At 45.5% G+C, this 26,679-nt stretch overlaps 1 protein-coding gene across 7 annotated transcripts in view; it reads right to left on the minus strand.

Moving 5' to 3' along the window:
- Positions 1–2,760: 2,760 nt before the first annotated feature.
- The window catches only part of ptpn12 (protein tyrosine phosphatase non-receptor type 12), a 46,165-nt gene continuing 22,246 nt past the window's right edge, over positions 2,761–26,679 (minus strand). Inside the window, exons 2-18 of one of the 7 annotated variants that reach the window (XM_060886289.1) lie at positions 23,647–23,755; positions 21,525–21,601; positions 19,348–19,443; positions 18,403–18,441; positions 18,080–18,151; positions 17,730–17,789; positions 17,480–17,622; positions 16,396–16,462; positions 16,222–16,299; positions 16,029–16,127; positions 13,799–13,884; positions 11,633–12,393; positions 8,738–8,920; positions 6,606–6,670; positions 6,489–6,522; positions 5,851–5,940; positions 2,761–3,869 (exon numbers count right to left, since the gene is read on the minus strand). In XM_060886289.1, coding sequence (XP_060742272.1) covers positions 3,808–3,869; positions 5,851–5,940; positions 6,489–6,522; positions 6,606–6,670; positions 8,738–8,920; positions 11,633–12,393; positions 13,799–13,884; positions 16,029–16,127; positions 16,222–16,299; positions 16,396–16,462; positions 17,480–17,622; positions 17,730–17,789; positions 18,080–18,151; positions 18,403–18,441; positions 19,348–19,443; positions 21,525–21,601; positions 23,647–23,755 — 2,121 coding nt within the window. In that variant the 3' untranslated portion in view covers positions 2,761–3,807. Of the gene's footprint in view, positions 3,873–5,850; positions 5,941–6,488; positions 6,523–6,605; positions 6,671–8,737; positions 8,925–11,632; positions 12,394–13,798; positions 13,885–16,028; positions 16,128–16,221; positions 16,300–16,395; positions 16,463–17,479; positions 17,623–17,729; positions 17,790–18,079; positions 18,152–18,402; positions 18,442–19,347; positions 19,444–21,524; positions 21,602–23,646; positions 23,756–26,679 lie in introns of those variants that run through there. The other 6 variants (XM_060886288.1, XM_060886291.1, XM_060886290.1 and 3 more) reach the window with 6 other exon arrangements.

Genomic DNA, 26,679 nt, shown 5'->3' on the forward strand with positions numbered 1-26,679 from the left:
CTTAAAAGCGATGCAAGACTCTCTCTCACTCACTCTCTCACACACACACACTCACTCTCTCACACACACACACACACACGCTCACTCTCTCACGCACGCTCACTCTCTCACGCACGCTCACTCTCTCACGCACGCTCGCTCTCTCACGCACGCTCGCTCTCTCACGCACGCTCGCTCTCTCACGCACGCTCGCTCACACACGCACGCGCTCACACACGCACGCGCTCACACACGCTCGCGCTCACACACGCTCACACACGCACGCACGCTCTCACGCTCTCACGCACGCTCTCACGCACGCTCTCACGCACGCACGCACGCTCTCACGCACGCACGCACGCTCTCACGCACGCACGCACGCTCTCACGCACGCACGCACGCTCTCACGCACGCACGCACGCTCTCACGCACGCACGCACGCTCTCACGCACGCACGCACGCTCTCACGCACGCACGCACGCTCTCACGCACGCACGCACGCTCTCACGCACGCACGCACGCTCTCACGCACGCTCTCACGCACGCACGCACGCTCTCACGCACGCACGCACGCTCTCACGCACGCACGCACGCTCTCACACACGCACGCACGCTCTCACACACGCACGCACGCTCTCACACACGCACGCACGCTCTCACACACGCACGCACGCTCTCACACACGCACGCACGCTCTCACACACGCACGCACGCTCTCACACACGCACGCACGCTCTCACACACGCACGCACGCTCTCACACACGCACGCACGCTCTCACACACGCACGCACGCTCTCACACACGCACGCACGCTCTCACACACGCACGCACGCTCTCACACACGCACGCACGCTCTCACACACGCACGCACGCTCTCACACACGCACGCACGCTCTCACACACGCACGCACGCTCTCACACACGCACGCACGCTCTCACACACGCACGCACGCTCTCACACACGCACGCACGCTCTCACACACGCACGCACGCTCTCACACACACACGCACGCTCTCACACACACACGCACGCTCTCACACACACACGCACGCTCTCACACACACACGCACGCTCTCACACACACACGCACGCTCTCACACACACACGCACGCTCTCACACACACACGCACGCTCTCACACACACACGCACGCTCTCACACACACACGCACGCTCTCACACACACACGCACGCTCTCACACACACACGCACGCTCTCACACACACACGCACGCTCTCACACACACACGCACGCTCTCACACACACACGCACGCTCTCACACACACACGCACGCTCTCACACACACACGCACGCTCTCACACACACACGCACGCTCTCACACACACACGCACGCTCTCACACACACACGCACGCTCTCACACACACACGCACGCTCTCACACACACGCACGCTCTCACACACACACGCACGCTCTCACACACACACGCACGCTCTCACACACACACGCACGCTCTCACACACACACGCACGCTCTCACACACACACGCACGCTCTCTCACACACACGCTCTCTCACACACACGCTCTCTCACACACACGCTCTCTCACACACACGCTCTCTCACACACACGCTCTCTCACACACACGCTCTCTCACACACACGCTCTCTCACACACACGCTCTCTCACACACACGCTCTCTCACACACACGCTCTCTCACACACACGCTCTCTCACACACACGCTCTCTCACACACACGCTCTCTCACACACACGCTCTCTCACACACACGCTCTCTCACACACACGCTCTCTCACACACACGCTCTCTCACACACACGCTCTCTCACACACACGCTCTCTCACACACACGCTCTCTCACACACACGCTCTCTCACACACACGCTCTCACACACACACGCTCTCACACACACACGCTCTCACACACACACGCTCTCACACACACACGCTCTCACACACACACGCTCTCACACACACACGCTCTCACACACACACGCTCTCACACACACACGCTCTCACACACACACGCTCTCACACACACACGCTCTCACACACGCACGCTCTCACACACGCACGCTCTCACACACGCACGCTCTCACACACGCACGCTCACACACACGCACGCTCTCACACACACGCACGCTCTCACACACACACACGCACGCTCTCACACACACACACGCACGCTCTCACACACACACACGCACGCTCTCACACACACACACGCACGCTCTCACACACACACACGCACGCTCTCACACACACACACGCACGCTCTCACACACACACGCACGCTCTCACACACACGCACGCTCTCACACACACACACGCTCACTCTCACACACGCTCACTCTCACACACGCTCACTCTCACACACGCTCACTCTCACACACGCTCACTCTCACACACGCTCACTCTCACACACGCTCACTCTCACACACGCTCACTCTCACACACGCTCACTCTCACACACGCTCACTCTCACACACGCTCACTCTCACACACGCTCACTCTCACACACGCTCACTCTCACACACGCTCACTCTCACACACGCTCACTCTCACACACGCTCACTCTCACACACGCTCACTCTCACACACGCTCACTCTCACACACGCTCACTCTCACACACGCTCACTCTCACACACGCTCACTCTCACACACGCTCACTCTCACACACGCTCACTCTCACACACGCTCACTCTCACACACGCTCACTCTCACACACGCTCACTCTCACACACGCTCACTCTCACACACGCTCACTCTCACACACGCTCACTCTCACACACGCTCACTCTCACACACGCTCACTCTCACACACGCTCACTCTCACACACGCTCACTCTCACACACGCTCACTCTCACACACGCTCACTCTCACACACGCTCACTCTCACACACGCTCACTCTCACACACGCTCACTCTCACACACGCTCTCACACACACGCTCTCACACACACGCTCTCACACACACACACTCTCTCACACACATGGGGGGGCATGCAAAAAGGCACAGCGAGGCTCGGAGGCCAGTGATATGGGGGTTGGGGGGTGTTAAGAGAGCATTTACAAAAATAACCTTTGAAATACAATTTACAAAAAAGTATTATTACAATCTTGAGCCTGTGATATCTCAGGAAATAGCCAATAAAACAGCTAACTTTTGGAAAAACGAACACTAAACACCGAAAATGAATAGGGGAGGGGCTTGTGATAACAGGAGCAAATAATTTACAGGTCACAGTACATGGGGCATCATGCACAGACTTCTTACATCTTCTGTTAATAAGAATATTCAGCAATAGCACATTTTGTACATCTATAAAACAGCATATTGGGCTATCAAGGAGTTAACAGGAAAAAAAAAGCTAAATATAAATGAACAGACAGACAGACAGTAGTTCTCGGTCCCTACAGGTGTGGTTTTATATATATATATCTCTCTTACTGAATTGTCATAGAAGTCAAAACCTAAAGAAAGAGAGATGACTGATTTCCCGGGTCAGCGATGCATACTGCTTTTTGGGCTTTTGTCCAATCCGGCTTTGTTTTTTTGCTAGAGGGAAAAAGCCAAGATTGCATTCCCAGTGAGGAGAAAGCGTAGCACCATTGCAGCGAGCCCATGGTGGTCAGCACCCCTACAGCACCAGGAGAGCGTGCGACCACAGCATGGAAGATTATCTTAACCACAGTCTGATTGTTCTGGACACTAATCACGGTGCTTATTTGGAGAGACAGGCTTTGATCCTCTTTCTCCAATAACACTTCGAGGACCAGGAGAGCAGTGATATTAAAGCTGTGTGTGTGAGACGGTGCAAGTAGGGTCAAGTGTCAAGGGCTTTGATCATGTCCACTCAGATGGAGGGTTTCTTGGGCCTTTGGGATGTGTGCAGCGGTTCCCGAATCCTGCTGAGCAAAGTAGAGTAAAGCAGAGACAGGTAATGATGGTGAGACATTTAGGAGCTTAAGTGAACAGCAGAAACTGTCCTTGAACATTGTGCAGGGTTGCAAGTTTTATAAATAGAAATGACCCGTTTACCCACTACCGTGTCCCTACATGTGTTATAATGTGCAGTGGCCCAGACACTTCCTAACAAGAACAACTTCTTCCATCCCACGATATGCCGTTCCAAGTGAATATCCCATTGGAAAGCCCAGTCTGACTGAATCGATTCATGTCACTTTCCACTCGTTCTCTTGGCTCCTCTTTATACACTTTCACTTTGTGATATATTTTGAGAAATGGTAAATTATCCTTCAGTGTTCACCTGTACTGCATTGTTCAGTATTTATCTTATATTTATGTACACAGTCGTCTCACACTGAGGAGCTCTAAAACATCAGGAACGTGACCGTGTCTTAGGATCAATGCTAAACTGTGTCAGAGACAGAAATAAAGCCTTCAGTGACCTTCAGTGGATTTGTTGAGGAAAAAAATACTAATAATTTTAACATCTCACTGGACGTGTTCCTACACTGCTCCTTGGACATATTAATGACACTTTTAGCCCTACATGTTAAAATTCTCCCTTCTAGTAACAAAACATGTCAAAGATGTTATCCACTGTAGTGTTGTGTGGTCTCTCAGGTCTTTTGGTGTTCCCGAGCTCAGCTGTGCCTTCTTTCTATTCAAAAAAACACCAGCTGATTTGGCCAAACCTAACGTCTGCTCTCTCTCGCTCGGTGTGTGTCTGTCTCTCTCTCCCATGTATTGTATTGCCTAAGCATTTAAAATGGCAAGGAATGAAAACTAAATCCTAAGATCAACAAACAAATAAATAAACCAACAACTAAAAGGAAAGCAAAATAAAAGCTCAAAATCTGTAGGCATAAGCGAGGTGTGGATCCATGAGCACATTACTGATTGGTCGACTCGACTCCCTCTTGTGACAGGTATGAATGTACAAAGCTGCTAAAGAAATGCAGTTTCTTTTTTTTCTCCAAGCAAATATAAACTATATATAGTTTTGTGTAGTTCTCCAGTTTAATAAAGTCAGAACAAATCATTTCTAACTTGGGAAAGAATTGTTTTCATATTTTCTCATTGTTAAGACAGGTGGTTAAGAAGTGGAGCGCTGTCTCTGTCTGCCTGCCACTCGCTGTCTGTCTGCCTGCCACTCTCTGTCCGTCTGCCTGTCAGTCACTCACTCTCTGTCCGTCTGCCTGTCAGTCACTCACTCTCTGTCCGTCTGCCTGTCAGTCACTCACTCTCTGTCCGTCTGCCTGTCAGTCACTCACTCTCTGTCTGCCTGTCACTCACCCCCTCTGTCCGTCTGTCTGCGTGTCCCCCTCTGTCCGTCTGTCTGCGTGTCCCCCTCTGTCCGTCTGTCTGCGTGTCCCCCTCTGTCCGTCTGTCTGCGTGTCCCCCTCTGTCCGTCTGTCTGCGTGTCCCCCTCTGTCCGTGTGTCCCCCTCTGTCCGTCTGTCTGCGTGTCGCCCTCTGTCCGTCTGTCTGCGTGTCCCCCTCTGTCCGTCTGTCTGCGTGTCCCCCCTGTCCGTCTGTCTGCGTGTCCCCCTCTGTCCGTCTGTCTGCGTGCCCCCCTCTGTCCGTCTGTCTGCGTGCCCTCCTCTGTCCGTCTGTCTGCGTGCCCCCCTCTGTCCGTCTGTCTGCGTGTCCCCCCTGTCTGTCTGTCTGCGTGTCCCCCTCTGTCCGCGTGCCCCCCTCTGTCCGTCTGTCTGCGTGCCCCCCTCTGTCCGTCTGTCTGCGTGCCCCCCTCTGTCCGTCTGTCTGCGTGCCCCCCTCTGTCTGTGTGTCACTCTCTGTCCTACACCATTCACCCCATTTGGCCCCTCATTTGCTCCATTGTATAAATTAGATAAACAGAAGTCACTCTGATAATAAATCCAGCCGTAAATGTAACAAATGTGAAGGCATCAGATCCACTTACCTATCTGTGAAACCATCTCAGACTCTGGTCTCACGTCTGCTTTGTTGATGGCTCCTGTGTTGGCGTGCTTTCCGTTCTCCTGCCCTCTTTCTGATAGAGTGATACAGAAAGCAGTTAAAAACTCAAATTATTATTACTATATATATATATATATGTATACTGTATATAGTAATAATAGTAAATAGTACCTATATATATAGTAATATAGGTACAGTCACTTGTGCCTCAAAAAATTTAGCTCTGGAGGATTAAGTGCAGGACTATCGTAGTGCCAGAGTGACGTGGCGTGACATACAGCTGTAGTATGACCCATACGGTGTGACCCATACTCAGAATTCGTTCTCTGCATTTAACCCATCCAAAGTGCACACACACAGCAGTGAACACACACACACACAGCAGTGGGCAGCCATTTATGCTGCAGCACCTGGGGAGCAGTTGGGGGGTTCAGTGCATTGCTCAAGGGCACCTCAGTCGTGGCCGGCTCGAGACTCGAACCCACAACCTTAGGGTTAGGTAACCAAACTCTCTAACCATTAGGCCACAACTGCCCCCAGAGTGTGTGTGTGTGTGTGTGTGTGTGTGTGTGTGTGTGTGTGTGTGTGCACGTGCATGCTATATGTAGACGTTACACATACCTGACTGGGGTTTTGTTTGTGTGTTTGCTTCTCTCTGTAAGGTTAAAACAAAGAAACATTTAAGTGTTACACTAAATCTGAACAGAATTGATGGTATGTTTGTAGGACCTACTGTACCTGGAGAGAGGCATCTCCTAAAGCTCCTGTACATTCATTCAGCTCCACCTTCACATCCGCTGGATCTGGAGCAGGAGGTGAGAAAAAGAGAAGAGAACAGAGGCAGTGAGGCACTACTGACTGAATAACAGAACTCCATGTGAAGCATCTAAAACCATTCACTAGGAGGGAACAATGTATTTTAAACTGAAAATATCAATCAAGCTGAAGCTATTTACTGTGAATAGCCTTCATTTAAATTGACTTCAAACTCTTTAAGAATGAATCAGGTTAGAATTGAAGTGTGCAGTCTCTTGTGGAAGGAAGTCGTCTTTATTACGTTACATCAAAGAAAAATCATCCACAACACCACAGCAGAAGAAATGACTCCACAGGAAACACAGACAGGGTTTAAAACATCACCAAGTGTTCAGGCATTACGAACCTGCTGATGTCTGAACAATATTGTTCTTAGGACTTTATGGTTTAGGACTTCAAGGCCAGGCTTCAGTGCCCTTTAGCCCAGGTGAAAGACTCCTCAGACTGTCTGTAAGCCGTGTCTATCTGCACCTGAGCTGCTTGAACTCATACCCAACATGAGAACTCCTGTTATTCACTAGTCAGATATTGTAAGTCTCCACTAAACAAGTAGGAAGTGAAACAAATTCCACAACAAGGTTTAATCATGAGCTTCATCTTTTACAAGCTTCCAATTAATAAGAGAACAAATGCACACTGGGTCTGTGCAGCAGGAACACAGCTGAAATTCCACTGACTGAAATACTTTTTCTACACATTACACTAGTCATTCACTTTAATACTTTTCCTGTCTCTCGCTCTCTCCATCTGTATTTCTCTCAGCCACTTGTCTCTCTTACTTTCTCTTTCTGCCTGTTTCTCTCTCTCATGTCTCTCTAACTGTCTGCCTGTCTGTCTGTCTCTGACTTTCTCTCTCTCACTGTCTCCTCTCTGTCTGAGAGTATCTCTCTCTGTCTGTCTCTGTCTCTCTCTGTCACTATCTGTCAGTATCATGGTCTGTCCGACGGTCTCCCCACCCGTCCGTCTGTCCGACGGTCTCCCCACCCGTCCGTCTGTCCGACGGTCTCCCCACCCGTCCGTCTGTCCGACGGTCTCCCCACCCGTCCGTCTGTCCGACGGTCTCCCCACCCGTCCGTCTGTCCGACGGTCTCCCCACCCGTCCGTCTGTCCGACGGTCTCCCCACTCGCTGTCTGTCCGACGGTCTCCCCACTCGCTGTCTGTCCGACGGTCTCCCCACTCGCTGTCTGTCCGACGGTCTCCCCACTCGCTGTCTGTCCGACGGTCTCCCCACTCGCTGTCTGCCTGACGGTCTCCCTCGCTGTCTGCCTGACGGTCTCCCTCGCTGTCTGCCTGACGGTCTCCCTCGCTGTCTGCCTGACGGTCTCCCTCGCTGTCTGCCTGACGGTCTCCCCACTCGCTGTCTGCCTGACGGTCTCCCCACTCGCTGTCTGCCTGACGGTCTCCCTCGCTGTCTGCCTGACGGTCTCCCTCGCTGTCTGCCTGACGGTCTCCCTCGCTGTCTGCCTGACGGTCTCCCTCGCTGTCTGCCTGACGGTCTCCCTCGCTGTCTGCCTGACGGTCTCCCTCGCTGTCTGCCTGACTGTCTCCCTCGCTGTCTGCCTGACTGTCTCCCTCGCTGTCTGCCTGACGGTCTCCCTTGCTGTCTGTCTGTCGGTCGGTCTCCCTCTCTGTTGCAGTCTCTTTCTCTCTCTCATTTATGATGGGAAATGATGACATTTAACAGAAACATTTCCTACCAGACACAGCACTATCTGGATCAGTGTTTCAGGACCATCAGAAAGTTGGAGTTTATGCCAACACACACACACACAAATAATAATAGTGAATAAATGATCTGTTCCAGCATAACTGAAGCCACCCTTGTGCCCACATGTCAAAAAAGAGAAAAAAAACAACTAAATCTCAATTTAGTTATAAATTAGAACATAATGTGTGGATTATAATTATAAATGATCAATATATTGCAATTCGCCACAAATAATCACCAAAAGCAACTTTGAATAAACAGTAAATCGTATAATTCACAGTGATACTTAAATTCACAGAACAGAAACGGGAAAACACTCTATTTATAAAAGTCTTGAATATTTACCCCACTTCCTGCCCTTTAAGCCCTGACATGAACACAAACATGAGTTAAAATGGATCCATGGCTGCTTCTGATGCCCTTGTGTGGCCGGACAGGGAAGCAGATGGCTGGGACGCACCTGTGGCCAAAAAGAAGGACTCAAGGGTTCTTTCAGGAAGAGGGGGAGGCAAGTCTTCACTCTCGTCACTGTCTGGAGCACACAAGATCACGGTTACCGACAGCTCACACACACACTCACACACACTTTTAGAGTGCTTTGCGATAAGAAAAGGAGCCTGGCAGAACCACACGCAGCCCAGCCGTGGAGCAAAAACCGGCCTGGAGAAGAAAAAAAAGCCCAGCTGCATAAACAGGGCATCTCAACCGTGAGGGTGTTTGATTATATTAAATAAAAATGAATTCCATGATCAGAGCCTGGAAAATCCGACATGAAATGTTTATATCCCTGGAAATACATTGCCTGAATGGAGGCTTTGAAAAACAAATCACCACAAGGGGGCGGTGTAGATTTCTGGGTCCATTTGATTTCATCTTCAAATACCGTTTTTAGATTCCAAGCTGCACAGTTACTGTGTCTCCCACTAAAGGATTAGGGTTGGTGACAGGTGAAGTCACTCACACGACGATCCTGTGTCCGGATCTCGCCACTGAGACATGGCGTCCTCAGTAGGATCGAGAAGAGTGTTGACAAGAAATGTTAATAATACGGTTTCAATCAAAAAAAGTGAAATGAAATGTCAAAGATAAAATAAAATAAAGAAATAAAAAATCTATGTTAACAAAAGCAAGACCAAAAAAAAATAAAAAATCATTTACAAATATAGAATTAACCCTTCAGGCAATGTTTCCTCAGAGATACAGAATTTTGAGAAAAAAAAAAAATATATATATATAAAATAATAATAATAAAAAGCGAGTGTTAATTGAGCCTTAATGGTGTCTACGTTCTTGTTTATTTAAAGGTTAATATCCTGAATATTTCAGAGCACAAAGACACCAAATATCAGCTAGGATGAAACAGGTTCGCTACTCAACAAGCTGGATGCAATAAAAGCAGAGATGTAAATCACTAGAGGATGAACCGCGACTTCCTGTCATTTCATCAGCAGCCCAGAAACAGACAGCCACGGCACATGCAGTCAAACCGATACGACGTCAGCCCCAAATCACGCCTCATGAAATCTGACTCTTTTGATGCACAGAAAAATAGAGAAAAGAGCAGCCTTTTTTTAATATTACAAAACATAGATGCGGTGCAGGAACAGCTGGTGTCCAAAAAGCAAGTCAAAGCAAGTAAAAAGCCCACAGACGCTCAGCAGCCCCATGCTCTGCATTACACGGAGCACTCGATTACCATCCACAAATATACACACAACAGCAAATCAGTCAATCAGTCAGTAGATCTGAATATTAAGAGCAGAGATCTCCGGAGCAGCTCTTCATCAACATCAACACGTTTCTTGGCTTTTTGTGCCTTTTCTGTAAGGAAACTCCATTAGTAGAACATCATTTATAACAGTCACCTGACTGGAGAATCTGATCTCGCACAGCTATATGTTAAGTTAATGTATTTAAATCCATGAAGTGATTAATGAAGCCAATAATGATGGAACTAATTTTTCCGCATACATCCTTGAAAGGCCACTTGCCTTTCTTTTATTTTTATACGGATTGCCATTTTCTAATGGATTCTTCATGTCACTATGGTTCTTAAGTGACAGCAAGCTAATTTTGGGCAGAAGGTTTCGATCTTTGCTATACAACACTTGGCTGACTGAAGCCATCGTTGGTGAGATGGATTTAAACGACTGGCTCAATCTGACAGCCTGGGTTCTCTTCTTTAGGGTTCTAGATTTGACCAGAAACATACCGGCTAATTATTGCTATAAACATAGCTATACTGCTAGCATGTGTTTGAATTTTGAAGGAGTGTGACAACATAAGCTACAGTTTTAACATCTCGCATCTCAGTTGTTAAAGCTGTAGCCCATTTAGAGCAAACTAAATATCTCCTGCATTGCGCTTGTTTATGACACAAAGACCCTTCGGTGTAAGCAATCCCGTCCGAAGTTTCCAGAAAGTTCCAACAAGTGAATAAAGCATTGAGCAATTGTTTAAAGAAAACATTCTAAATTTGGCGATCCTGATCAGCTCACCTCAACCCCCCCTCCCCCCAAGATCAGTCACAAGATGCCGCATGCACAAAAAGCAGCAGGTTTGTGATTGAGACTTTGCCTGTTTCCATCGTGAGATAACAGATCTGATCCTGATGGCTCCATCTGGTCCTGATGGAAACAACACGGACATGTGTATATATATATATATATATATATATATATATATATATATATATATATATATATATATATATATATAAATATATATATATATAAAAGTAAAAAGTGCTACATCTCAGAAAGCATTTAATTCTGTATTTTAGCGCAAGGAGGACAAGGAGATGTGTTGGATTCTATTAGCTCTTATGTGCTTCATGAACGTCAGAAGGAGGTAAAAGACCTCAAATGCGTCTCCCACTGTGATAAATTCAGCTGGTTAAAAATGCATTTTATTTCTATTTTATTTATCCTGAGACTAATTTGGTTAGTGTTTAATGGTTTGCACATCTCAGGAACTGAACATTTCTTTGGCAACTTTTTAAACTTTTGGGATCTATTTAGGTTTTTATGTGGACATTGTAAAATTCAGATAAGTTGATTGTTGATGGCTTTATGGCATTGCACAAAGGTGTGTACCTTGTGTAATTCCCATAGTTGCCAGAGGAGCCAAACAAAGAAAGACAATAGAAACAGAAGAGAAGCAGAGTTACATAGAATTTGTGCCCCCCCCAAAGATTCCGACCCCCACGTAACACACACACAGTTTAGCAGTCAGACATACCTGTCTCTGCGTCTGCCTTTGAGCAAACACCAACTATGGACATTGAGTTAACCTTCCTGGGGATGTTATCATCACGAGGTGCTGTTGAAACTTTTCCGGTCGCCGTCGACACGTTAGACTTTGAATCGGCATGATGGGAAATGGGCAGGGAATCCTCTCCGTCCTCAGGCTCTGGATCCGAGTGGTCGGAGTGCAGCGGGTTGGTGAAGCTCAGAGCGGTCCTGGGAGCACTCACACCTTCAGGAGTGGGGCCAGATGGAAGGCTGGAGACAGGCGTGGGGTTTGCAGAGCGTGTCCACACCACCTGCCCTTTGTTGGCTCGCAGAGGCAAGTGGTCAGGGCGAGGCGGGTTCTCCGAATCCTGTGACAGAGAGCTGTTATTGGTGCGCACTTTAAAAGCATGCGTTCGTTGCAACGCGCTGCTGCTCTCAAAACTCCGTGGCCCCTCCTGCAAGGGCACTTTCTTGATCTCCACACTCAGAGGGGCGCGTTTGTTAGACTCTGGAGGGGAAGGAGCAGGCACAGAGGCAGGCATGGTGGACACGCCCTGAGGGCCTCCACTGTAGTTCTCATTGAGGTCAGGTTCGTGTTCCGAAGCCAGTAGGTGCATCACAGGTTTGGGGTGGTAGCGATCGTTCTCCTGGCGCACATCGCTCACCGTGGGGAACGCCGAAGGCGGTGACGGCGTGAGAATGGGGGGCACTGGCCGGGGCTGAGGGGCCTGCAGGATTTCCTCTTGAACCTCGCCCTCAACCTGAGAACTAAAACACAGAGCAGGTAGCAGAGTCACCACAAGGTGGCAGACTTCATTTATTCTTGCAATGTTAAAGCACAAGGATTTATTCTTTTAAAGATTAGAGACGCACTGATTCGATACCTACTGGGCCGAGACGCACAAAAAAAATCATGCATCAGACATCTGAGAAAAACACATTGGATATCAAGATCGGAACTGGATTTATTTTTAAAACTAAATATATCATAACATAAGGAAAGAGACTTTAAAGAGATAAGTGTTTAACAAGGAAGTTCTTTAGTAAAAAAAATAAAATAAAATAAAATAAAATCTTTAAACAATCTTTAAAGCCTTTTAATTCTTTCAGTTGTGTGACAACTCGCCTCCACATGAACACAAACACACTGGGGTTCAGCGGAACCTCCCCTATTAGCTTGTGAGAGGGAGGATGTGGTCACAAGCACAACCAAAGGTTCCTACTACTGGTGTGTGCTGTGATGCAACACAGCAGATCTTGTGCTTAGCAAGACCAGAAGACAAATGTGGAGCAAGTCTCTGGTCGTCCTCCTTGACGATGCTGGAGCTCATTAGCAGCTTTCACAAAAACACTGCTTTCGACATTTCAATGGTTTGGTGAGCGTCAGGGCTAAATGCTTCTCTGAGGTCTTACTACACATTCCTAATCATCCATGAGAACAGCACAAATTATTATCTCTTTCTCTATTTCACACCATCTCTCTCTCTCTCTCTCTCTCTCTCTCACACACACACACATTCTCTCTGTGTGTGTGTCTTGCACCCTATCTGTGTCTCTGCATCTTGCTCTCTCTGCGTCTTTTTGCTCTCAGTACCAGCAGTAAACAAGTAAATAATACATTTATAATAATAGAATTTCTAATCCTTCATATTTATATCTATTGTATTAGTTTCAGATGAATCAACATCCGGACATTCACTAGTTTAATCTAACACTGATTCTACACTCGTTTGATGCTAACAAAAGACATGAAGGAGTCTATGGTTCGTTAACTAAGTTTAGACATCAGCCTCAAAATCTTTACAGGGAACGATACGGTCATGTGAAACATGTATACTGTACGAGAGTAGCAGGAATGGGGTGAGAAGAGAAAGACAGAAGTCTGTGTGCAACAACGGCTCTTTGTGTGGCACTGAGTTCCGTAGACTGACAAATTAACATCCTCCAGTTGAGAAGACATAAGACACTTGAGCACTATGTTAATCTCCATCCACACCCTCATACGCAGCATACCACTAATCCACCCTAAAGCACCTGTGTACTTCATACTGCACAGCAACCAGACCTTCTGTTACATCACCTCTCACTCTGTGGTCTGAATGAAGCCGTAAACCTGTACGGTGGAGGGGTAGCGGGGGGGTGCTGGTGTCGGTATGGAGAGGGAAAGTCTTACCTCCGAACGCGTGGTGGTTTGGGTGGTGGCGTGTCCCATTGGTCCTCATCTGAATTCTGGCTGGGTTTTTCTGGACTGCCTTCGTCCTAAGTCACACAGAGACACAATGCAATTCAAAATAAGGGGTCAGAACGTTTCTCGAGCTCTGTCGGAATAAAACTGAGCAAATATTTATGGCTTTGGTCCGTTCGAAAGCATAAACCCTGTGACGAGGGGACCATCCATGGCAGCCATGTGTAGAGTGCCACTCCAAACTGAAGCAATGAGAAAGCAGTTAAAAGGCCCTTTACAAGATTTCTTACGTTGCTTTTTTAAATGAAGCATGTTGAACAAGACCCAGCGTCTGTGGGGACTCCACTGCTGACACCAAGTCCAGCTTGGTACTCACTGGTATGCTAGAAAAACTCTTAAAGTACATTTCAAAAGGAAACAACTGAAGAAAAACTATCTTGTATGTTTGACTTTGACCCTGTTTGTACTCCAGTTTCCAAATCAAACTCAAATCCATTTTGTTTGTATAGCGCTATTAACAATGGACATTTAACGATGTCACATATTTTCATACAGCCAAAGGGTTAAGAGCCCAGCAGGGGCACTGAGAATTTAAAGTTAAAGTTAGAATTTAAAGTTAGAATTTAAATGCAACTTTTTGACAAATTGTGATTGCTCGCCAACTGGGTCAGAACGTCTCCAAATCAGATGCTGCTTATAATAAGAAAGTCATAATAAAATGATCACTTCAGAATGGCTTAAAGTGTATGTAGAAATAAATACAGATACATTCTGGAGAAGAAAAAAACAACAAAAACAATCAAATGTTGCTTTCTGGCCATTTTTTTTTAATGCTAGTGGTACAACTGGAAGTGTGTCCGTATCGCATCTTGCTTATTTTTAATGTTTCCTGTTTGTTTTGTTCTTAAATAACATTATAATTTGCAAGCCATACAGCAGTCTGTCACAGGGGTAGCTAGTAGGAGTGGAACAATTAGACAATTTGGATCAATGCATCGATTTAAAAGGTGACGACTGAAATAAATCAAGGCAACAATCAGAAATAAATGATTAGTTATTAGAAATATATTCTAGATTATAAAGTGAGTGTTACTGAAAAAGGAATCCGAATAGTCACTCAGGCGTCCGTAGATTATAACCCTGAATCGTATAAATACTGAAGCGTAACCTTGTTGAAGGAGAACGTACAGCACTGCGGTGCAGTCTGAGGTTCGAGTGCTGCAGTAAATCTCTGAGGTTGGTCAGTGAGCAGGTCAGTCAACTTGCTTCAGTCTATAAAATCAGGTGTTTTTTTGCATTTCTTTTCAAAACAAATCAAACTCTCCAGACAATACGAGTACAAGTCAATTTTAAACAATCATTTTGATGTTTTTGGTTCAAAGAAGCCATAAATATGTGCACCCCTGACCCTCACTCCATTAGACGTGGCCACAATGTTGGAAGCGCACGATTTTTAAGCTTTAACCATTTTACTGTTTTGTCCTTCAGCACGACAATGCCCCTGTGCACAAAGCTACATGAAAGCAGGTTTGTCAACTCTAAAGTTTAAGAAAGTGTATGATAGTTTGTTTTAATAGACATCCAGCATTTCATGGGCAGAAGAGCCATTTAAATTGTGTGCATTCAGTCTGAGTCCTTAGACAATTTATGCATTTTAGTTTACTTTAAATTCACGATCATTTTAGCTTTTGCTGTTTCAGCCTGTGGAACTTCGGTCGAGCTGGAAAATACACAGTTCAGACCAGTTTCAGTGCATGTGTTCTTCAGGAAACATCTAAGATTGGATTTATTGGAACTGCTCAACAATACATTTCTGTATGGAGAAAAGAGTGTGTGTGTGGTGCAAGTCTGAGTGACGCCATGGACAGTGGGCCCAAGCCATGCTCTGTGTGTGTGTGTGTGTGTGTGTGCGTTTTCTCAGTGCCAGATGTGCGCTGATTCTCAGGCTCTAAGGGCATTTCGGGAGCATTATGTCTGCATTTCTCTGCCTTACAAACAGGATGTTAGCCCTGGCTCTTGTCCAAGTGTTAACTCTTCCTCTTTTTAAAATTCACATACACGTTAGGGTTTTCTTTGTCTCATCTCCACCCTTGCTATTGTGAGCAACCAGTTTTTTCCCCCTGAGCTGAAAGAATATTAGCTATTTGAGTCATGCATGATTTGCGAAGTACTATATGTAAGCTGGACGCTGAATGAATGGTGAAGTGTCGATGCTCACCATGCCATCTGTTAGCTCTGAATTCGTAGGACTCTCCAAAAGCAACAGCTGCTTCTCAAAGAGTTGGGCGATGGCTCTATGGACTAACTCGTACTGCTCCTGTGAAAGGAGGAAAAAAAATTTTTTTTCCCCACAATGAAAAATGTTTAAATATCCATGTTTCTTTATTTCTACAAGGCAACGGATACCTCACCTTTGTCTGAACTGCTGAGTGCCTCTGCGTCCTCATCTCCTGAATTAACTGAAAGACATTAAAATCCTCAGGAATTCTCTGGAAAAAAAAAGGAATTCAAGACGATATGTGAGTTCTTGAAAAGGCAAAATACTGATGGAGTAGCTGGAAATTCAGACAAACAAACGAGGTTACCCCAGTTTTTAGCAGGTTCCATGTATAGTCAATGGCACAAATGGCACCTGTTCTCCCACATCCAGCACTGCAAATGCAGAAGAAAAAAATAAATCAGATTACAGTCACCTCAGAAAGAAAAGTGACTAACCTCAGAAGCTCTGCCTACAGGGTGCAGTTCGTGCACTTCCTAGCAATAAACTCCAAAAATCTCGTGTTTACTGACATGCTACAATAAATCTCTGTGGTTGGTCAGTGAGCAGGTCAGTCGGCTTGCTTCAGCCTGTGAAATCAGGCAGCTTTGTTTTTCTTTACAAAACAAATCATCAGACACTCCAGAGAAGATGAGATCAAGTCAATTTTAAACAGTCATTTTGTTTTTTCCCCCCACACCCTTATATGCAGCCCCAATATCGGAAACACACGATTGCGCTGAACACTGTTTTATTCTGGCAAGACAACGGCCCTGTGCACAAAGCACTGAGCTCCAAAAGACACAGTGTGTTAAGGCTGGAGTTAAACAAAATGTAGTTAGTTTGTTTTACAAGAGCATCCAGCATTTCATAGACAGCATAACCATTTATAGTGTGTGTGAGACTTCAGTCTGAGCCCTGAGACAATCTATGTGACTTAAAATAGATGGGCCAATAACAACTTGCCTGAAGGTACTTCCTGAGTGCAATTAATTATAGCCTCAGATCAAAGGTATTGAAAAGGGCCAAGAATGTAGTTTAGAGCCCATATTTTCTCTCTTGCGTGCAAACACTCACACACTCCTATGTGAGCAAGGAAGCATAAAGTGTCAGACATGATGTCAACCTACATTCTTGCCAAATCAACGGCTCCCCACAGAGAATCAGGGAACCACAACATTCTACATAAACCTCAGAACAATAAGGATAGTAAAAGTGCTTCTTAACACTGACTGCAGTTATTTGTCTACATTTCGACTTTAATATCTTCCCAACCAAGGCACATCCCAAGCAACATCGCACTAAGGTTCGGTATTAGGCTGGAGAGTGACTTCTGATGCCATGTCTGTACTGTTAAACCAACTTGTCTCACTTCACATGTCCAAAATAATCGAAGACAAAAAGCTTCGTACCTGCAATGTACACAGATGGGAACATCATCGTGCCCCTGGTACTGCCTCATCAGTGCAATCATGTCCAGTATCGAGTCAAACGATGAGGGAACATCATGGTCTGGCCAGTTGATGTAATGGAATTGGGTTAATCTACGAGACTCCTAAAGAAAAAAAAAGACTGATAAACAGGGAGATGGAAAAGAGGACAAACGGGACGGGACCTTAATGGGAATAGAGAGGTTGATAAATTAAAGGAGGGAATACTCACATTGTCAAACACGACGGTTAGGCCACGAATGAAATAGTCAGGTCGAGTTTTTTCAGATTCCTGAAAAAAGCAAAAGGAAAACATTTCTTTGTGCTTTATATATTTTTTAGGGCTTTAAATGAGTCAAAGAATACAGTTGGTGAGTTTCTGAGATTTATATTTACTCCACAATGTTATACATTTTGATTACATGAGATGTGGATATTCCTGAGTAGAGCTCAACGATCAAGCGAATAGAAAGGGGACTTTCTCAAAATCAGCTAGGTTTAATAGTCAATAAATCCGATATGTGAGCAGTGTGGCTTAGAGTGGAGCATGCTGGGAAATGTATGCAGGAAGCATCAACTCACACAAGAGATCCTGAAAGGGCCAAAGGACATGGGCTCGTCTCCAAACTGGGGATAGTACCGCTCGCATTTTTTCTGCAGTCAGGAAACAGATGGCTTTCTTTACAATAAACACTGTTAAATATGACTTGTACTATCTAAAGCCTGAAGCGCACGGTCCATGTCAGAGCTTTAGAAGAGCTCCTAGAGATCGAATCATCTTTAAAGTGTCACATAATAAAAGTATTCAGCAGCAGACCACTTTCTTACAATACACTGAACAATCTGGTCTCCAGACACATAAAAGTGTCCACAGTGTGTTAAAAAGCATGAACGATCACTCTTACCCTGCCCATTTCAAACTCCCGGCACGCCATAACGATGACCTGTGGAATAAAGTGGAGCTAATTAATACGTGCACTGAAAATACAAGAAACTATTCAGAGCATATCAGTCTGCAAACTTTGTAGGGTTTTTTAAAGTCATTAATATTATACACAACACTCATAACATAATGAGTAAATAGACACGTTGGTTACAAATCAGAAGAGAAACACAGGTAGAAACATTCTCCTCGCTTCAGCAGGATGTGAGCGCAGATCATTAGACTATTGCACTGCTGAAATCTTGATCCTGATCAGTGTAATAAACATACATCATACAGAAACCTCACTGTGCGAACATCATGTTGGGAGTTGTAGTAGCCTAGCAGTTTAAGTGTTGAACTACAGACCCATTGTTTGCGGGTTCGAATCCCAAGTCCACCGAGAACCAGCATGGCCCAGTCGGTTTTGTTCTATATGTAACTTTATATGTAATAAATATGAAATGTGCCAAATTAAATTCAGCCATATCCAAAAGAATGGACATTAATCTCAGCACCTGGAGACTGACACAATTACTGTGGGTATGTGAGAAAGTCTGTCACTCCAGGATTTTGTATTAGCAGGAATTAACACAAAAATCAAGCACAGGCCACAACAATGAGATTTAATAACGGGTGGAGACGTGCTGTGTTGTGTTGTGTGATGTTTTGTTACCACCCCACACGTTCAACAAAATCCCACTTCACGTGATTGGAACGCGAGTACAGTCATTACACGTGTCTCCACTGGTAGGAGTTGAAAAGAAGAATCCTGTGCTTGTGCTTTTCAGCAGTTCAGTTTGTGTTCCACAAAATAAAACCCACACACACAAACACTGCAAGTTGCATCACAAATGAAAAAAAAATTAAAATAAATAATTTGTGAAAGTAATCTCTGATTGCAGTGTGGTCTATTGAAGTGACTCACTGCAACATGGTATTCCCAGATCATCCTCCAGAAGTCCAGGACAGTGTTGGGCAGCGGTCCCTGTGTGGCGATGTAGGCCTCGGGCCCGTCCACTCCCTGTCCACAAAACAGATGGTCCAATCAGACACACACATAACATACAGGATATAGACAGTACAAAACTTCTCATTCCTGTTTCTTAGGAATGTTAAAGGAAAAGTCTGAGTCTTAGTCAAAAGATCAACTGATGCAAACCAGAGGGTTTTCAAACCCCACAAATCCAACACCTCTCTGCAAACTGTACTAGAGGATGAACATCATTCTTCCAGATGATGATGATGATGATGGAGAAGAAGGATACATTGGGAGACATTGGTTTCATAACAGAGCTGCACATTTTCAGCCTTTAAACAGTCAACCGTCTGCATTTCTTAACCCCTGAGTGATATAGCGGTCGCTCTGTATTGGCTGCTATTGGCAATCTATGGGCAGTGTGGAAGTAAAGCTCAGATATATCCTGAGCTCAGGGAAAATAGCCTTCAAGAGCTTCAAGAGCACATCGTCCACTTGTATCACACCTACACATATTCATCTGAAGGATTTTTAGCAGATCTTCCCGAACTGATGACGAACGCACAGGACGCTGGAATTGAGGATTTATTTCATTCAGCTGATGATTTTAAGGATCCTTGATACGCTAGTCAGTTTGTAAATGTTAGTAAAAATGAAAAACAGAATAAAACATCACGATCTTAAAGGTATGGTCTCTGTTGTTTGAAAGTCAATGTTGACATTTGAAATCACCAAAACAAACATGCCCCTAACCCAAATGGGTCCCACCCCTGTTTTGATGGCTCCGCCCCACACATACACCAGACAAGTATAACCCAAGTATAACCCAGACAAGTATTATGGCGGAACCTGTTGGGGCAGCTGACCGAGGGGATATTTTTATCAATAAATGAACTCAATGAGTAATACTATGGTAATACAAATGTGTTTTGTACCGTGAAAGGTTTATCTCCGTTTCACGTGGAAAACGTTTAGTTCTCTCCACACTGGAAAGCTGATCCTATATTAACATGGGTCCTACTTCTTGCCTTATTGTAAGCCTTTCTTTGCTTTCTGTCTTTGTTTTTATCCTCCATGTCAATGTTAAAACCACTTTCTGCTAATGTCACACATGCGCACTAAACACTCTCTCTGCCCATATTGACAAGACACGCCCCTTTCTGCTCATTGGCTACACGTTTGTTTTGTTTTTGTTTTGTTTGGCGGCCCAACGCAGTTTTCTGAAGCATTTCTCAAACAACGGAGACCCAACCTTTAAGAAAAGCTTATTTGGAGATCTTGATATTGTTGAGATACAATCCAGAAAACGGCCTTGATGTACTGACTTGGGGAGAAAAAAATCCAAACAAGCAACTCAAAAAATATATTTTAATGATCAGATAGCAAAGTTAATGTTGACCAAACAGATACACTTTCGCCCAACACTGTACACCAGTTTAATTTTGATTTTATTAACATTTCATCTATTACCAAACTGTTTGGTTGTGTTCATGTTCAGTGTTGAATGTCATGTCCCACGCCACAGTGGTGGTTAATATGAAGCCCATATAAAAGTAGATACACAGAGCTTTAAGAATTTGCAGTTTCTTACTTTTTTTTTTTTTGCAGTATCTGTGTATTAACCCAGACTACTAGTGGGAATATATTCAAAGAAGGAAAAAAAAAGGTAGTTTCTTGAATCTTCAAAGTAAACAGTGATGATAAACCCATTTCTGGTCTCTGATATGCCCCAAGTGCTCGTTCATAAGCAGCTAAAATGCATCTTATACACCAAAACAATTCTGTCTGACGTTATGAACAGAGCCAAAAGTGTCCTGATTAATTTTACATCAGACCTGCAGCAAGAAAATCATTCATTTGTTTACACTGATTGAAAATGTCCGCCAAGTCGACACCAGTGTACCTGGATATTTTGGGAAAAAAAAGAAACGAAAAGGGGAATTGAAACATGATCACTTACCCATTTGCTGTGTAGTATTTGTGTGGTGTAATGACCTTGCCTTGATCTCGTTCTTTATCGTAGCACAAATTTGACACAAAGCCCCGTCCGAAACACATAAGTAATGAACCTCGTAATGACCGATTCTCACACAAACACAAAAAACAAAGACACAAACTGCTTTTACCTTGATGAAGTTTGCGTTGATGTAATCCGTGTCCAGATTGGATGTTTTTAATGCCACTTTCACTCGACTGTGGTCAACTAAAGGGTGAGAAAACAGGACAGCTAAAACACACCTTGCTGTGTCTCTGCAGCCTCCCCACAAAAATACTCACAAAAATTATTTTATTTTAAATAAATAAAAAAAAAATTTATTTTATCTAAAATGATGATTTACTATATGATAACTAATAAAAATATAGTTTAGTTTATAATATAAACTCCTACTAATATAAAATATAATAATTTATAATATAAATTTATCTAATATATAAAATATTAGATTATTAGCCTCTTGGGTTAGGAAAGAGATTGACTATATTTCAGAATAACAGTCATCTTGTTATATTAGATATAGAAAGGTAGAAAGTTCCACAGGGTCGAGGTGACTAAAGTTATGCTCCTCTTGTTGCAACCCATTTTTCAAGTCATTACAAACATCACTACCATGTGACTGACAGGTGTTGGTTGTTACCCAGGCGTTTCCTGTTTCCCCGATTAATTTGCATAAAAAGTTAATAGCTCAAATTTCTGCTCTGAGTTTTAACAGTTTCAGTGTGAACAGCCGGTTATGGGAGAGGAGAAAGACAATTTAAAGACCACGCAGATTAAATCTGAATATGAAAGCACAGACCAATATCAGAGTACTGAACAGATACAGACACACATTCATATTCATACATATTCTGAGGCTAAGAAAAGAGCCCTGTCACTGAATGCATTGAGAGAGAACTGAGCTGGAGGTCTGAATGGAGGTCGAGGTAACACCTGATGTGTGCTTCAGTCCTCAAACATGAGCCACCAGCAGTCAAAGAGCTCTTTATAAATGACACATGGCATTTTGTAAGGTTGTGAGAACATTAGCAGGTTGTTTAATTGTGGGCATTTTCAGGCCCAAAGTGTCAAATGATCTAGGTGAAGATGAAAAATGTCCCTGCTAACCTGAGATAAAGGAGTCTCTCAGGTTAGAGAAGAGTTGAGAATGATGAGGAAGATGAGCTGTTTCTTCTCTATAACTCTTCAAACCTCTAGAAGATGGATGGCCCCCACATTTAACAAGCCAGGCATGTCAATGTATCTCAGCGACAGGAACCGTGAGCCTTCCCATAGGAGCAGTGCGAGTATAATCCCTCGAGTGTTTACAGTGCTGGTGTCGGTCCTGACTAAACGTAAGATGCAGCGCGCATGTTGTTGGTGCAGACGAGTTACATGAAGGCTTCACACTGGACTTTCTGTTTTGTCGGTCACCCTTATACTGAGTGACTTACACAAGTGCTCTGATGTCTCCATCAGTGAATTCATCCTGCCACTGGTTCACAGACTAATAATACAGACAGTCTAACAACTCTGTTGGGAGGAAATACAGCAAGAAAAGCACAAAGAGGAAACAATGTTGTTTAAGTGCTACTTTAAGGTCTTTAGATGTGATCTGAAGACAGCCGTTTGGAGATATAGGAGAAGTTCTTTCCATCGTCCAGGTGCCAGAACAGAGAAGAATCTTGTTGCATACCTTCATTGTACCCTGAAACATGGTGTGATCAGCCGAGCAGTGCTGGAGGATCTGAGGGAGTGTGGTATAGTGCAGGGAGATAAAAGCTCTGAGGTAAGAAGTTGCTGGTCCATTTTTGGCTTTGCAGGCGAGCGTGTGTGTTTTAAATAGGATGCCTACAGCTAACGGAAGCCAGTGAAGGAAGCGCAGAGATGGCGTGCTAGTTTAAACAGAGCACCATAAACGGTTTCTTGCTTTTATGGGATTTTAATGACTACAAATGAGAATAATAGCCTCTGCTTGTTCCAGGCACCTACTGATTCTTCCCCTCAATAGATCGATTCTCTCACACCTTGTTAAAGTGACTGTGGGATCCTAGTCATGTATCTTTAGTAGTTGAAGAGAGTTTACACACATTATGTAAGAGCAATATACAGACAGGAAGAAGCTGAGCCCATCTCCACTGGAGATAATCAGGTTTGTGTCTTATTCACATCGACAGAAATACAGGTCCAGTCACGGCATCAAAACCGTGATTGGCCGACGCAACGTACCACAGTATGGATTTTAACTACACTACACACTTTGTGTTACTTACATGGCAGGATGTCTTTATATCTGTTCTTTTTCACATTTTCTTCTCTCTCTCCAACATTAGTGGGATAGATTTTTTCCGTCTTGTATTTCGTCGATAATCTGCGTAATCTCTGTGGGCAGAGAAAGAAGGAAGGTTAACAGGCAGTATTTATAACACGCACACACACACCCCCTCTCACTCTCACTCACACACACCCCCTCTCACTCTCACTCACACACACCCCCTCTCACTCTCACTCACACACACCCCCTCTCACTCTCACTCACACACACCCCCTCTCACTCTCACACACACACACCCCCTCTCCCTCTCACTCACACACACCCCCTCTCCCTCTCACTCACACACACCCCCTCTCCCTCTCACTCACACACACCCCCTCTCCCTCTCACTCACACACACCCCCTCTCCCTCTCACTCACACACACCCCCTCTCCCTCTCACTCACACACACCCCCTCTCCCTCTCACTCACACACACCCCCTCTCCCTCTCACTCACACACACCCCCTCTCCCTCTCACTCACACACACCCCCTCTCCCTCTCACTCACACACACCCCCTCTCCCTCTCACTCACACACACCCCCTCTCCCTCACACACCCCCTCTCCCTCTCCCTCTCCCTCACACGCCCTCTCCCTCTCCCTCACACGCCCTCTCCCTCTCACGCCCTCTCCCTCTCCCTCACACGCCCTCTCCCTCACACTCACACGCCCTCTCACTCACACTCACACGCCCTCTCAATCACACTCACACGCCCTCTCACTCACACTCACTCACACTCACACGCCCTCTCACTCACACTCACACGCCCTCTCACTCACACTCACACGCCCTCTCACTCACACTCACACGCCCTCTCACTCACACGCCCTCTCCCTCTCACTCACCCATACAAAATACTATTGTGTGTGCATGTAGTGTGTGCATGTCACTCACACACACCCTCTCACTCTCACTCACACACACCCTCTCACTCACACACACCCTCTCACTCTCACACACCCTCTCACTCTCACACACCCTCTCACTCTCACTCACACACACCCTCTCACTCTCCCTCTCTCCCTCACACGCCCTCTCCCTCACACGCCCTCTCCCTCACACGCCCTCTCCCTCACACGCCCTCTCCCTCACACGCCCTCTCACTCTCACACACCCTCTCACTCTCCCTCTCACCCTCACACGCCCTCTCCCTCACACGCCCTCTCCCTCACACGCCCTCTCCCCCTCCCTCACACGCCCTCTCCCCCTCCCTCACACGCCCTCTCCCCCTCCCTCACACGCCCTCTCCCCCTCCCTCACACGCCCTCTCCCCCTCACTCACACACACCCTCTCACTCTCACTCTCCCTCTCACCCTCACACGCCCTCACACGCCCTCTCCCTCACACGCCCTCTCCCTCACACGCCCTCTCCCTCACACGCCCTCTCCCTCACACGCCCTCTCCCCCTCCCTCACACGCCCTCTCCCTCTCCCTCACACGCCCTCTCCCTCTCACTCTCCCTCACACGCCCTCTCCCTCTCACTCTCCCTCACACGCCCTCTCCCTCACACGCCCTCTCACTCACACGCCCTCTCACTCACACGCCCTCTCACTCACACGCCCTCTCCCTCTCACTCACACGCCCTCTCACTCACACACACCCATACAAAATACTATTGTGTGTGCATGTAGCTGCCAAATGTTTCGTGAACACGTTGAAGAGTGCACACATCAATACGGCTGTGTGACTGATCAGTTCACAAGCTGCATTGTGTATTTTATTTTAGCTCCATCAGTATGTCCTGATTCACTCACATGGTACCAAAATAAGAAGAGTAACTAAATTCAGCACAGGTTCTTCTGTCTCTATCCACAGGATGCACCGACTGGCTGTCTGAAACAACGTACTTTAAAGCACATACTTTGGCCTTCATGGTCACCAGATCTTTTTTTTGGCTTGTCATGTTCTCCAGCAATAAAACACTGTTTGAGGGAATGTCTTCTGGAGCCTCTCCTGTCCACTTCGAGAGAATCATTCCAAACTCGACTGTTCATTTAGAAAGCGCAACACTTTTGAATGCCATGTCATTTCCCAGCACGTATTATTGTATTTTGAGCACATGAGCAGTGATTGCTGTCAGCCAATAAGAATGTGAGAGGAAACACTGAGAGGCGGAGGAAACGACTAGTTAGGAATATCACGTGACAAACATTTATTTTCACAAAACAAACGGATTCTGAGATCCTTTGGGGTGGGTGGGGGCTAAAGTCACAAAGTAATGTATATGCTTGTTGGTCTACCATAAAAACTACACTAGATCTACATTATGCTGCACTGATACAGGGAGAACTCCACAGCACAAAATCTTTAGCACAGTCACTCTTCAGCACATAATCATCAGCCCTTTCACTCAAGGGCTAAAAATCATCAGCCCAGTCACTCTATAGCTATAAATCATCAGCCCAGTCATTCTATAGGTAAAAATAATCAGCACAGTCACTCTAGTGGATAGAATAAGTCAGCACAGTCACTTTACAGCTGAAAATCACCAGCACAGTCACTCTACAGCTGAAAATCACCAGCACAGTCACTTTACAGCTGAAAATCACCAGCACAGTCACTTTACAGCTGAAAATCACCAGCACAGTCACTTTACAGCTGAAAATCACCAGCACAGTCACTTTACAGCTGAAAATCACCAGCACAGTCACTTTACAGCTGAAAATCACCAGCACAGTCACTTTACAGCTGAAAATCACCAGCACAGTCACTTTACAGCTGAAAATCACCAGCACAGTCACTCTACAGGTAAAAAATCAGCCCAATCACTGCACAGTTAAAAATCATCAACACAGTTACTCTAGTGGATAGAATAAGTCAGCACAGTCACTTTACAGCTGAAGATCACCAGCACAGTCACTCTACAGGTAAAAAATCAGCCCAATCACTGTACAGTTAAAAATCACACAGTTACTCTAGTGGATAGAATAAGTCAGCACAGTCACTTTACAGCTAAAAATCACCGGCACAGTGTCAGTTTGCAGCT

The sequence above is a fragment of the Tachysurus vachellii genome, chromosome 14, assembly GCF_030014155.1.
Source record: "Tachysurus vachellii isolate PV-2020 chromosome 14, HZAU_Pvac_v1, whole genome shotgun sequence".
NCBI classification, from domain to species: domain Eukaryota; kingdom Metazoa; phylum Chordata; class Actinopteri; order Siluriformes; family Bagridae; genus Tachysurus; species Tachysurus vachellii.